The sequence below is a fragment of the Amphimedon queenslandica genome, unplaced genomic scaffold (assembly GCF_000090795.2).
Source record: "Amphimedon queenslandica unplaced genomic scaffold, v1.1 AMPQUscaffold_12411, whole genome shotgun sequence".
NCBI classification, from domain to species: Eukaryota; Metazoa; Porifera; class Demospongiae; order Haplosclerida; family Niphatidae; genus Amphimedon; species Amphimedon queenslandica.
In genome coordinates, this window is record NW_003547352.1 from 1 (window position 1) to 15021 (window position 15021).

At 33.8% G+C, this 15021-nt stretch overlaps 1 protein-coding gene across 2 annotated transcripts; it reads right to left on the reverse strand.

Annotated features, from left to right (window-relative positions):
- Positions 1-10514: 10514 nt before the first annotated feature.
- Positions 10515-15014, reverse strand: LOC105314865 (afadin- and alpha-actinin-binding protein-like). Of its 2 annotated transcripts, none has more exons than XM_020004092.1 (13): positions 14959-15014; positions 14843-14900; positions 14563-14778; positions 13587-13696; positions 12630-12681; positions 12347-12472; positions 12203-12299; positions 11951-12123; positions 11857-11901; positions 11656-11784; positions 11452-11542; positions 11169-11392; positions 10515-10730 (listed from the first exon to the last, which is right to left on the reverse strand). In XM_020004092.1, exons 1-13 carry the CDS (start codon positions 14967-14969, stop codon positions 10641-10643), a joined length of 1422 nt encoding a protein of 473 aa, XP_019859651.1. In that variant the 5' UTR covers positions 14970-15014; the 3' UTR covers positions 10515-10640. The 2 variants fall into 2 exon arrangements, with proteins under 2 accessions (XP_019859651.1, XP_011407577.1); XM_011409275.2 differs by having other exon boundaries at positions 11857-11904.
- Between the last annotated feature and the right edge of the window lie 7 nt (positions 15015-15021).

Consider the following 15021-nt stretch of genomic DNA (forward strand, 5'->3'; position numbering starts at 1 on the left):
CGTACTACATACAGATTCACTCGTACATCAAGCCATGGTGAACTAGTTATGAGTTAAAAACTTATGAACTTATACATTAAATTATGTATTGAGTGCACATTGTAGTTGGCTTATTGCATACATTGTATGTTTTATGCAGATATAGTATTTGTGCTAGAGGTCAGGTACATCATTGTCTGATGTTATGATAACAATTAGTGTATTAAGTGACTTGTGAAAATGTCATATGACCACTATTGCTGTTTTAGCTCGTGCTAAAGGTGAACTTGGCATTGTTGCAGTTGTATGGCTGTTTCTTCTCATCTTTCCTTATTTCTTTCACAAGATATAAATAATTGTACAAAAAATGAGACGTATATTGTTGTGGAAGGAGCCTTTGGTGGTCTTGGAGCTATAACATGTACAGTGGCCCTGGTCTTTGCAATAGTCAGTAGATTCTATAAAGATATTGTACAAAGACTGATATTGTACAAACTGGTGGCAATGATATTCTACTCACTATTTCAGCTCATTTCTTTTGGCACTCTGGCTTGTGATGGCCCAATGGATAGATCTATTGCTGTAATTCTATCTCAAATTCCGTACTATATTAATGTGGGGTTCACCTTTTGGTTAACCATTATCCTCTACATTTGTATTGTGCACCTCAAGGAACTGAAAAACTTTAAAAAATTAGAACCAATTGCCATCATAACACCACTCTTGATCACCCTTTTTACATTCATTCTATTCATTATTCTATTCAGTTATATATTCTGGCCTAAACATGAATCAAAATGTCAAATTAATTTAACTGACATGAATGTATACAGATTGGCCCTCTACATGATAATTAGTTATGGTATTGCTGGGGCATTATACTTTATAATATCTGTACTGGTTGTCATTATTCTTATTGTAACAATCAGAAGATCACGAAAACATCTCCAAAGACAAGATGACAATGAAGCAGAGCCTCTACTGGTTACTAATAAATGGAAAATACTCAGCAAGCAGCTACTACCACTAGTAGTGTATCCAGTAGTTAATACAATAATGGCTGTGATCTTTTATATTCTTTTAGTGCTTTATTTTGATTGTGATACCTCTGATGGTACATTTATCTATTTGTTAATGTCATCTTCTGGTCTGCACTGGTACTATTATAATAATATATTTGAGTACATTAAAGTGTATGAAGAAGAAGCAAAGAGAAAAGAAAGAGAATGAAAGGTCACAAGTAGCTTTCTGGTCTAAGAATCAAGATGACATCTTCACAAATGAAACAGTTGCTTCAACTGATGCAAGTACTACCTACCAGTACACTTGTACAACAAGTTTAACACTGAGTGTATTGAACTAACATTTTAATTAGATTTGTACATGTATAGGAATATTATATAGTATATAGATTTATAGCTAGGCCTATTGTATAAAACTGTAGATAGAATTTATGTTCATTATTTAATTTGTGATGGTATTTTACAACTATAATTGTGACCATTATTCATATTATTATCATTATTATTATTATTATTATTATTATTATTATTATTATTATTATAAAATTTCAGTCAAAAAATGAGAGAAAGAGACAAAAGAGTTGAGGCAAATAAAATAATTTAAGTCATACATTGTTGATTATTATTATTATTATTATTATTATTATTATTCCAATTGATTATGCAGTTAATCACTCATTTATTCATTCAATGATTTTTCCTAGCTATCTCTCTCTGTATGACATTATATAACATCTCTCAGTCTCTCTTCTCTCTCTCTCTTATTTATATCATTGTGTTAATTTATTTTCCTATGATTATTACAAATTGTGTCATAACTATACCAGTTAATAGTACTCTTTACTCTTATTATTGATGTGTGTTATTGCATGATTTCTATACTACTCTATTATGACTTGTTACTCATTGTGGAATGTGCAATAGTCAGCAGATTTCTCTCCTTTTGTTTTGAGACATGGATAACAATAATAGCAACACCACTAACTGTGATGATTGGAACCTTGTAGAATCAGTTGCCATAATAGAAGGAGTCTTTGGTGTTCTAGGAGCCATAACATGTACAGTGGCACTGGTCTTTGCAATAGTCAGTAGATTCTATAAAGATATTGTACAAAGACTGATATTGTACAAACTGGTGGCAATGATGGTCTTCTCTCTATCTCAAGTAATGTCTTTTAACTACAATGATGCCTCAAAAATAATCAAAGCAATTGCTATAGCTATTCCACATATTACCTACACCTCCAATACTGTTTTCACCTTCTGGTTAACTATTGCTCTCTATCTTTGTATTGTACACCTCAAGGAACTGAAAAACTTTAAGAAACTAGAACCGATAGCATTCATAACTTTATTCTTTGCTATAGCTGTGTATATCCCCTTTGCTAAAGATGATCCTTGTACTCAAATAATCCATTATGTTGTGTATGGTACTGCTGGGATATTATACTTTATAATATCAGTACTTGTTGTCATTATTTTTATTGTAACAATCAGAAGATCACGAATACATCACCAAAGACAAGAGATCAATGATGGTGAAGTGAATGAAGCAGAGTCTCTACTGGTTACTAATAATAAATGGAAAATCCTTAGCAAGCAGTTACTACCACTTGTAGTCTATCCAATAGTCAATACAGTAATGGCAGTGAACTTCCTGCTCTCTGTTCTTACTTCTAATGGCATACAATTCTATCTTGACTCGTTAATAACCTCTTGTGGTATAATCACTGGTATTATTGTTGTAATACATCTTTGTATATTAAAGCATAAGAAGAAACAAAGCCAAAGGAAGAGAATGAGGCAGAACAAGGAACAGCAAGAATCTTTCTGTGTAGTGCCTAATGATCACAATGATGTCTTTACAAGAGAAACAGTTGCTTCAACTGATGCACATACTACATACCAATGCACTCAAACATCAAGTTTTATGATGTCAATTAACTAGATCTGATAATATGCATTAAGCTATTGGCCTATTGTGTAAGACTCCTTTTTGTGTTTCCTTTACACTTTCCATATAATGTGCATGCTATTAGTTTTCAGTTTGCACTTTAATTGCTAGCCATTCAATTGTGACTATTACTATATTGCTATTTTATACTTACTTATGATGCTGAGCCAACTAATAGTGCTTAATAGTGCTTGTAACATGGCTACTCTTGCATACAGTGGAATGTGCATTAGACTGCAGATTTGTACTTGTAGCTCCTCCTTAATTTATTCCTCTTCCTATCAGTGTTTTGTTTTTCACCTACAAGTGCCTAGTCATCACAGTGTATTGCCAGTGAACTAATGTTCAGATTGTGTAGCATATTATTATAAAGCATATAGCTAGGCCTATGATTTTATAAACTGCAGATAAAATTTATAAATATTTTTACTGCATTCTATATCATCCTTACATTAATTTTGTTATGATTTTATGCATGTTTGTGTGCTTATAACTATATCTAGAGTTAGTGACTTCATACAAGTGACAGTTCATAATATACAATAGATGTGATATTGCACTCTGCCCAGTGACCATTACTCCATTATTATGATAACAGCTAGACTTGTTACTATAAACCTTCTCTTAATCTACTATCATATCTATATCACATCTATAATTTACTCAGAATGTGCACAAGACAGCAGATCTGCTTACATTTCTCCTTTTAGCTCCATAAATCCTTGACTTACAGGATGTATTTGTTTGCTTCTTACTCTCTTTCCCAAGATAACAACACCTCCAGCAACAGAGACTGTGATATTTGGAACACTGGGAATACAGCTACCATAATACAAGGAGTTGGTGGTGGTCTAGGAGCCATAACATGTACAGTGGCCCTAGTCTTCGTACTAGTCAGTAGATTCTATAAAGATATTGTACAAAGACTGATATTGTACAAACTGGTTACAATGATAATCTTCTCGCTATCTCAAGTAATGTGTTTTAAATATGATGATGGCTCAAACACATTCAAAGCAATTGCTATAGCCATTCTACATATTACCTACTCCTCCAATGTAGTGTTCACCTTCTGGCTAACCATTACTCTATACCTATGTATTGTATACCTCAAGGAACTGAAAAACTTTAAGAAACTGGAACTGATTGCATTCATAACTTTATGCCTTGCTATAGCTGCATATATCCCCTTTGCTAAAGATGATCCTTGCACACAAATAATTCATTATGTTGTGTACGGTACTGCTGGGGCATTATACCTCATAACGTCGGTACTGGTTGTCATTATATTCATTGTAACAATCAGAAGATCACAAAGACATCACCAAAGACAAGAAGACAGTGAAGCAGAGTCTCTACTGGTCACTAATAATAAATGGAAAATACTCAGCAAGCAGTTACTACCACTAGTAGTCTATCCAATAGTTAATGCAGTAATAGCAATGGTTTTCCTGCTCTCTTTTTTTAGTTCTCATGGTGTACAATTCTATCTTGACTCGTTAGTATCCTCTTCTGGTCTAATCACTGGTACTATTGTCATAATGCATCTTTGTATATTGAAGTGTAAGAAACAAAGAGAAAGGAAGAAGATGAAAAAGAATAACAAGCAACAGCAAGAATCTTTCTGTGTAGTGCCCAGTAATCACAATGATGTCTTTACAAAGGAAACAGTTGCTTCAACTAATGCACGTACTACATATCAGTACACTCGTACATTAAGTTTGACAACAGTTACTGCTGATGATCAGCTACCAATTAACTAACCTTATTAATAATGAATTAGTAAGAAATGCTGTTTGCTTTTGCAAAAGATATTTTAGAACCTAAAAGTACAACAAATATGAACATTACGGTGGGTTGGGCTCTTTAACTTTCACATCATTGGATTGTACAGAAGATTGCCTAATCCTGCGACAAGAGTTTTAGTTGGTTTTTCCTGTTTCATTACTGAAGATAACAACTATTAGATCTAGTAGTTGTTACTCCCTTATAAGGAATGTAAGGCAGATGTCCAATTTTACTCTTGACTTAAATCTCCTATATATATCTTATCATAAGATCTACAACTCCTTCACATGTGTAACACTGCACACATTACAATAACATTGCATATGATTAGCATGAGCCTTTGGAGCAAGCAACCTTAAAAATTCACAAAAAATCCACTTTTGATTTTCTTATGATGATTATGATATACATAAATACCAGTCAATAGTACTCATACTATATCCTCATTGCATAATTCTATACTACTCTATTATGACTTGTTACTCTAAATCTACTCATTGTGGAATGTGCAATAGTCAGCAGATTTATCTCCTTTGTTTTGAGAAATGGGCAACAATGATAGCAACACCACTACCTGTGATGATTGGGATGCTGTAGAATCAGTTGACATAATACAAGGAGTCTATTTAAGTCCTGTATCTAGACTACTTTACACTAATTTTGCTATTATCAAAATTATTATCTGTTAACAATTTTGATTTTGTGTATGCTTGTATGCTAGACTACATTATAATTATATCTAGACTTAGTGACCACATACAAGTGACATTATAATATACAATGTATGCAACATTGCACTTTGCTGGCCAACAACCCAGTGACCATTATTCTATTTATCCATCCTATGATAACAGGCTCTAGACTTATGTTAGTATAAACTTAAACTTTGTGGAATGTGCACAAATCAGCAGATTTTTTGTAAAAGGGGCGAGACTATTTCTGTTTGTACATTATAGTTCCTCTTTCTTTTGTTTCATTTTCACTGAAGTTTGAAGATAAGACATGGAGTATAATTATGTCAACAACACAACTAACTGTTCCGATTGGGACACTGCGGACTCAATTATCATAATAGAAGAAGTTAGTGGTGGTCTAGGAGCCATAGCATGTACAGTGGCCCTGGTCTTTGCAATAGTCAGTAGATTCTATAAAGATATTGTACAAAGACTGATAGTGTACAAACTGGTGGCAATGTTAGTCTTTTCACTATCTCAAGTGACGTCATTTAGATATAATGATGGATCAAACACATTCAAAGCAATTGCTATAGCTATTCCACATATTACCTACTCCTCTAATGTAGTGTTCACCTTCTGGCTAACCATTACTCTATATCTTTGTATTGTGCACCTCAAGGAATTGAAAAACTTTAAGAAACTGGAACTGATAGCAATCATAACTTTATGCTTTGCTATAGCTGCATATATCCCCTTTGCTAAAGATGATCCTTGCACACAAATAATTCATTATGTTGTGTATGGTACTGCTGGGGCATTATACATCATTATGTCAGTACTGGTTGTCATTATATTCATTGTAACAATCAGAAGATCAAGAAGACATCGTCAAAAACAACAGATCAATGATGGTGAACCGAGTGAAGCAGAGTCCCTACTGGTCACTGATAATAAATGGAAAATACTCAGCAAGCAGTTACTACCACTAGTAGTGTATCCAATAGTTAATGCGCCAATGGCATTGGTCTTCCTGCTCTCTGTTCTTAAGTCGAATGATGTGAATTTATATTTTGATTCGTTAATAACCTCTTCTGGTCTAATCACTGGTACTATTGTCATAATACATCTTTGGATATTGAAGTGTAAGAAGAAACAAAGAGAAAGGAAGATAGTGAAAAAGAATGACAAGGAACAGCAAGAATCTTTCTGTGTAGTGCCCAGTAATCACAATGATATCTTCACAAGAGAAACAGTTGCTTCATCAGGTGCACGTACTACATACCAATGCACTCAAACATCAAGTTTGACAACAGTTACTGATGATCAGCTACCAATAATTAACTAACTTTATTAATAATGAATTAGTAAGAAATCATGTTAAATTTGTTTTGCAAAAAATATTTTAGAACCTAAAAGTACTACAAATATAAATGTTATGGTGGGTTGTGCTCTTTAGCTTTCACATTGTATAGGAGACTGCATAATCCTGCAACAATTAAGAATTTTAATTGGTTAATTTTGTTTAGTGGGTGATTTACTATTGAGGATAACACAACTATTAGGAAGTAGCTGTTACTCCCTTATAAGGAAGGTAAGGGAGATGTCCAATTTTACTCTTGAGTGAAATCTCCTGAACCTTACCAAAAGAGCTATAACTCCCTCACATGTGTAACACTGCACACATTACAATAACAATGCACCTGATTAGCATGAGTTACCGTATTTCCTCGTGGAAACGCCTACTCCCTATAAACGCCCATGCCTGTATAAACGCCTAGAAACAGCATATAACTTTGACAATAAACGCCCATGCTTGTTTAGACGCCTATTCTTGATAAAAGCCTATACCACACCCACCTATTCCATCCACGTGGTACATGTACCTTACGTAGTTTACATTCTACAATGGCAGCTGCAGCTGAGAAGGCTAAGGAAACTCAGAAGTTTGATGTCAGTTTTAAACTACGCGTTGTGTCTATTGAAACATGGTGGTAAGGATTATTTTTTGGTAATAAACGCCCACCTCGTATAAACGCCTACTTCATTTAAACGCCTAGCAAACAGGTCTCTATAAGAAATAAACGCCTAGGTGTTTCCACGAGGAAATACGGTACTATAATAGTGTATGCCTTTTTGAGCAACTTTGAAAATTTGGCATAAAAAATCCAAATTTTGATTGGATTTTTTCGATCAGTTGTCACGTGCAGTTTTATTAACATGATTCAGTTGATTCTGTATCACTAGTGTGTTTATGTAACTTGTTGATTGCATTGCAAAAAATTTAACAGCTGCATCTATATTAACTGTTTCGTAACTTCCTATTGTCATTTTGTGCTAGTCAATCGTGTGAAATAAAAATTTGTACAGATTCTTCTTCGATTCTCGTTATATTCAACCGATTTGAAAGATATGGGTAACAATACCAGCTGTTATCATCTAAATGAAGATACAGAAGATCAAAGAAACATAATTGAAGGAGTTGGTGGTGGTCTTGGAGCCATAACATGCATAGTGGCCCTGGCCTTTGCACTACGCTGTAGATTCTACAAAGATATTGTACAAAGACTGATAGTGTACAAACTGTTTACGATGTTAGCCTTCTCTCTGTGTCAATTTCCATTTCTTGCTTATAATGAGACAGAGGAGTATAGAGTTATTACTATAATAACTCAAATTCTCTACTACATCAACGTGGGGTTTACATTTTGGCTAACCATTATCCTATATTATTGCATTGTATACCTCAAGGAGTTGAAAAACTTTAAGAAACTGGAGCCGATTGCAATTATATCATCATGCTTGCTTTCTCTAGCGAGTGCTGCTTTCGTTCCACTTGCTTATATTGACTGCTCTGAAGATAAATGGCAAATTAACATTAAAAAATCAGCTGACAACTCATCATACAGCTTGACCCTCTACATGATAATTAGTTATGGTACTGCTGGGATATTATACTTTATGATATCAATACTAAGTGCTATTGCTTTTATTATAACAATCAGAAGATCACGAAAGCATCTCCAAAGACAAGATGGCGATGAAGCAGAGTCTCTACTGGTTACCAATAGATGGAAAATACTGAGCAAGCAGTTACTACCACTGGTAGTGTATCCAATAGTTAATGCAGTAATAGCGGTAATATTTTATATCCTTTTAGCGAGTTTAAAAGATTCTGAAAATGTATATCTCTTGTCATTATTATCTTTCTCTGGTCTAATCACAGGTATTATCATAATAATATATTTAAACATATTGAAGTTTAAAAAGAAACAAAGGGAGAAAAAAATGACGACACGAAAAACTTTCTGGTCTAAGAATCATGATGACATATTCACAAGTGAAACAGTTGCTTCAACTGATGCTAGTACTGCCTACCAGTACAATCGTACAACAAGTTTTACATTGAGTGTATTGAACTAACGTTTCAATTAGATTTGTGTAGACATAACTTTATTATAGATCTAGCTAGAACTATATTGTATAAAGTGCAGGTAGAATTTATATGATTTACGTTTATATCTTCTTTAATTTGTGATTGTATTTTACAAGTAAAATTTGTAACAGATAGAATGCAATGCATAACATGCATGTAACTTATAAGGATACAACAGTTTTGGTTGTTCATGCTAGCTAAAGGTGTCTAATTCTGAGCCAGCACATTTTCTTTCTCCTAAGCATGGATAATGACAGCAACTCCTCAAGCTACAGCAAATTATGTGATGATTGGGAGATTGTGGATGCAGTTACAATAATGGAAGGAGTTAGTGGTGGTCTAGGAGCCATAACATGTACAGTGGCACTGGCCTTTGCAATAGTCAGTAGATTCTATAAAGATATTGTACAAAGACTGATATTGTACAAACTGGTTACAATGTTAGTCTACTCATTATCTGAGATAGTGTCTTTTAGATATGATAATGACTCAGAGATTTATAAAGCAACGACTTTAGTTATTCCAAATATTGTCTACTGTGTTAATCTAGTACTGACATTCTGGCTGACAGTTATCCTTTATCTTTGTATTGTGCACCTCAAGGAACTGAAAAACTTTAAGAAACTGGAACCGATTGCAATCATAACGTCATTCGTTCCACTTGTCATAGCTGGTTCTATTCCATTCATCAAGTATGACGATTGTTCGGAAACTTTGCATGTTCAATTCTCAGAAGATGGAAGAAATTATTATCAGCTTTATATAATAGCGTACGGTACTGCTGGTATATTATACTTTATAATATCAGTACTGGTTGTTATTATTCTTATTGCAGCAATCAGAAGATCACGAGTATCCCACAAAAGACTTGATGAGTCACTGTTGTTAGCTAGTTTCAGCAATAGATGGAAAATCCTTAGCAAGCAGTTACTACCACTGGTAGTGTACCCGATAGTTAATACAGTAATGGCTGTGATCTTCTTTCCACTTATAGTTCACTATTATACTGCTAAAACCTCCATAGGCTCCATCTTCTATGCACTGATCAGTACTTCAGGTATAGTGACAGGTTGTATCGTAATGCTCCATCTTTTAATACTCAAATGGAACAAGAAGCAAAAAGAGAGAAAGAGAAGAAAAGAGCGTGAGATTGCAGGAGCTTTTTGTATAGTACCTAATTCTTATACTGATAAATTCACAAGAGAAACAGTCGCTTCAACAGATGCTGGTACTACGTACCAATTCACACGCACGTCAAGTTTTAATGACGAGGAAACTACTACAATAAATTGAAGTAGTATACTATTCACATCTTTAATTATTAATAATACGATAATAAGTATAATTATTGTAGACTAATTATAGTCATTGCCTACTCTCTATTGTTCTGTCATTGTTCCAATAACACTATTGTTGTATAAACTGTAAGAAGGGGAGACAATGCAACAGCCAACAGAGCAAAAACGTGATAGAGTAAAGTAATAAGTTAGTGATAAAGTTATAGCCACAAAATTTGGTAAACTATGTGTGTGTAGATGCTAGCACACACTATTCTGTTGCTCTGTTGGCTGTTGTATTGTGTCTTCTGCTTACAGTTTATGTAACAATAGCAAATTTCATGATTCAACGTTTATGATACTATAGCCAAGAGCTATAAGATGTTAGTGGGTTAGATTATGATTGTTTTTTGAATTACTGATGAGATAAACAATAATAAAATACAATTAATGACAACAATGTTCAGTTAAAGAGGTTAAAGTACAAGAGAAAGGACAAAGAACAGCATTTTAATCATTCAAGACCTCCAGCCCATCATCAGAAGTTAATGAAAGATCTTGTTTAAGATCAATATCAGTAGGTACATCAGTAGGAGATACCTGTACAATAGATGGACAGTACTTTGATGTGTGTTTAGTTACAGTTTATACAAGTAGAGAAGTGTGTACAGAAGTGTTAACCACAAGGTAGTGCAACCCACGATAGCTTTTACAAATATCAGAGTATATAATGAGACTTGGAATGGATGAGCACTGTATCTTCAATCGATTCGTTCCTAGTGTTTCTACAAATTTTTGAATGGGGTCTATGTACCCCTACTATGCTATAATATATGTAACACTAATGTAAAACTGCAGTACTTACACAATACACACAAGTTATAATAATACTAATAATAATGGTATTATTATTTCAAAATACACTACGATAGTAAAGAAATGTTGTATATATGTACATGTATTTGTGATTTAGCTAAAGAACACATCAAAGTAGCAAAGCAAAGTACATGTATTTTAACATGTAACATGCATACATACTTTTGATTTGAAAGGAGTAACAATTGATTTATTAACAAAAGGTGGTGGTGAAGGTTTGCGACCGGTTGATCTCAGTGGAGTGTACGGGGTCTGGAGCGGTTTTAATATTGACCGTGGGGGCCCACCGGGACCGGGGGTAGTATAATGAGAGGATTTCTTGTGTGAGGGTTTACGAGTTGAGAGAGAGAAAGGAGTTGAATTTAAACGAAGAAAGAATGAATCCACTGATAAATAAAAATAAATAATTAAAAAAACAAATAAAAATAAATAAATTGCTACTCACAATCTGATGTGGTTTTGCCGGGCGTGGCAAACACAGAGCTGTCAAGTTGTTGGGTTAAAAACGTGGCCTTCTTGTCTTCAAAATTACGACGCTTAAAAAAATTAAACGACAATCAGTGCAAAATTACGACTGACATTCAGTAAAAATTATAACTCAAACAACTCTAAATTTTATGGGTGTGGGTATATATTTTAAAGCTCTTACTTCTCGATCAAGCTGTCTAGCTAGCAGACTTAGTCTCTCCTCTTCATTTTTAAGATGTTCCTCGTGATTTTTATTCTTTTCTTCTCTTAGAACAAGCATCTCTTCTTTCTTTAAAAATTTGGACTCATTCTGGGAGAGAGGGAGAGAGAGAGAGAGAGAGAGAGAGAGAGGGAGGGTTAAATAATATTATTAATGGATTACTAAAAATCCAGCCCCACCAGGATCAGAAGAACTCTCTTCCAGCTGCTTCTAAAGAAATACGCTCACTTTAAATAACTAATTAATACCTCCCTACCTCAAGCAGCAGCTCTTGCTGGCTAATGATGTCACGATAATCTGAAAGTTTCTTTTCCAAATCTTCAATTTCTTTGTCGTAAGATTCACTTGACGAGGAGGTGTGGCCTTTCTTTAACGATACAATGTATTCACGGAGACGATCATATTTATCACGTAAATTCTCTTCTATATCTATGGAGAGAATTTACTAATAATTTACTGGAAATATATCAGTACATGAATGGTAGTATACTGAGTTATACTGACATACCCTGTCTAACAATATCATATGGCATTTGATAGTGTCCGCTATCAAGAAGCTCCTCCCTCTCTCTTTCGTGAACACTTGACTCCACCTCTTCATCTGCCTACACAAATTAATATTCATTAATATTCATTATTATTAATTAATTACCTTATTAATGAAGCTGTGACTTGGTGACGATAATGAACTAAAATATTTATAATTTAATAAAGTGACGAGCTCTTTCTCCATGTTACACAGAGAATCTCTTAAACTAGAGTTCTCTAAAATTAGCTCCTGAAGAATAAAAAAAAAAAGAATAAAAATACTTCAATATTATTATTAATCACAAACTAAAATGATACCAACTGCATACAAAAATAAACAATATTATTATTATTATTATTATTATTATTATTCATGTAACTTCATCTTAATTCTCATACATATGTACCTTCTGTTTCTCTTCATAATGATTCACCACTAATCTATAAGCACTGATGTCCCTAATGAAATAATTAAAAGTATTAATTGGAACCAGTTTAAGCAGTTTTCAAACTGTCATTAATATAATTTCATTGTTTTATTAGATCAGGGCAATTATGGTGAATTGCCCATTCAAAAATTAGTAAATTCAATTAACTGTACAATAATATATACATGATTCACAGCCGTGACTTACTGCTGGTCTCTTTATAAATGCATAAAACGTTATGATGCTATCGTGGGTCGGACTATAATGATATTCATTACTTGTTACTGAGGCTTGTAACACGTAGTTGGAATCCACTCAAAATTATTATCATACGTAGCATATATCAACAGTATATTAATTATTAGTTTAGCTATAACTTGAATAATATTAATCAGAATCAGCTCAAACTTTCTACACGGCATAAGGACATTAATACGTATCAGAAAATGTAATAAAAATTTGAGGTGATTTTGGGTCCATTTTTTGGGAAAAACCATGGACTATAGCCTTGGGTATTTTTCAGATTTTTGGCATTTTCTTAAAATGGCCGTAACTTGAAAAATTAAAGTCGGAATCAGCTCAAACTTTCTACACAGCATAAGGACATCAATATGTATCAGAAAATGTAATAAAAATTTGAGGTGATTTCGGAGCTATTTTTTGAAAAAAACCATGGGCTATATATAGCCTTGGGTATTTTTCAGATTTTTGGCATTTTCTTAAAATGGCCGTAACTTGAAAAATTAAAGTTAGAATGAGCTCAAACTTTCTACACAGCATAAGTACATCAATATGTATCAGAAAATGTAATTAAAATGTGAGGTGATTTTGGGGCCATTTTTTGGGAAAAAACCATGGGCTATAGCCTTGGGTATTTTTCAGAATTAATCAAGGTCATTTCATACATATATTATACATGTACAATTGTACACGTACTCAGATCCTCTTGCTCCTACTCCTCCTCCTCCTCCTCTGCTGCTTGATACTTGTAATGTGTTGAGTAGTTTCATTCCTAACTTCTTCTCTTGATTCTTATTTAAAACTAACTACAAATTCACACACACACACACACACATACACATGTACAGTAAAGAAGCATATACTACAACTAACAGTCTAATAGAAATAGACTTTGGAAAAACTTTAAAGAGTTGTAAAAAGTCCAAATTTGATCGGAACCAGTTCAAACTTTCTACGCAACATAAGTACATGTATATGTATCAGAAAATATAATAAAAATGGAGAATTCTTTCCTTTTCATTTTTGGCAAAATTTGGCCCGAGACCATGTACTATAGTACAGGGACTTTTGTCCGATTTTGGAGCAACTTTAAAAATTCGTAAAAAATCCAAATTTAATCGGAATCAGCTCAAACTTTCTACACAACATAAGTACATGTATATGTATCAGAAAATGTAATAAAAATGGAGAATTCTCTCCGTTTCATTTTTGGCAAAATTTGGCCCGAGACCATGAAATCATTTGACTCCAATGACTTCTGTAGAGCTGTCTCGGAGGCTCATCTCACCCTTAATTAACTTATTCATTGTGCCTTATTAATTTTTTTCCTATCACTTATTCTATTATTATTATCTTACTTCTAAACCTAGTAATTTCTGTGTTGTGTTTATTTTGTTAAAGATGTTTGTTAAGGGCTTAGTTCCCTCATGTAATGTACTATAGTACAGGGACTTTTGTCCGATTTTGGAGCAACTTTAAAAATTCGTAAAAAATCCAAATTTAATCAGAATCAGCTCAAACTTTCTACACAACATAAGTACATGTATATGTATCAGAAAATGTAATAAAAATGGAGAATTCTCTCCGTTTTTGGAGCAACTTTAAAAATATTTCTAGTACATTTTCTGTATTGCCATAGCCTACTACACCTACCCTAAGACCTCCCCCTCACCTGCCCTAGCCTCTCGTTTAGTCTGTGATACTCTCTCTCCTTCTTTCTCAGTTCATGTTCATACTGAAGCTCCTTCTGACTCATCCTGTGCTGGACCTTATGGTACTCTTCTTCTTGAGACTTCAACTGAAGAGACAGCGACCTGTTCCTCGAGAGAACTTGTCTCTCCTTCTCCCTCGCCTGAGCCAGCTTTCTCTCCAACTCCTCAATCTGAGTCTAGGGGAAGAGGGGGACGTTACCATAGCGACGGCATTACCGTAGCAACGGTCGTCACGGTTACCTTCATCCGACTGTTTGCTTCGTATTGAAGAGTAAGGTCACTCCTAAGTCTTTGCAAACTAAAAATTAATAAAAAATAATTTAATTATAAATAATAATTAATTATTTCAATATTACCTGAGGCTCATAGTTTCATTCCTGTTATTAGATTCTCTGTACTGCTTTATGAGGTCATAGAGG

Bases quoted from the DNA above. Each gene is read 5' to 3' on its own strand.
- LOC105314865 (XM_011409275.2), bottom strand. The intron at 12,124-12,202 runs GTATGTCAGTAT...TTCTCTCCATAG, and splicing joins ATATGATATTGTTAGACAGG to ATATAGAAGAGAATTTACGT. The intron at 11,785-11,856 runs GTAATCCATTAA...CCTCTCTCCCAG, and splicing joins CTGGTGGGGCTGGATTTTTA to AATGAGTCCAAATTTTTAAA.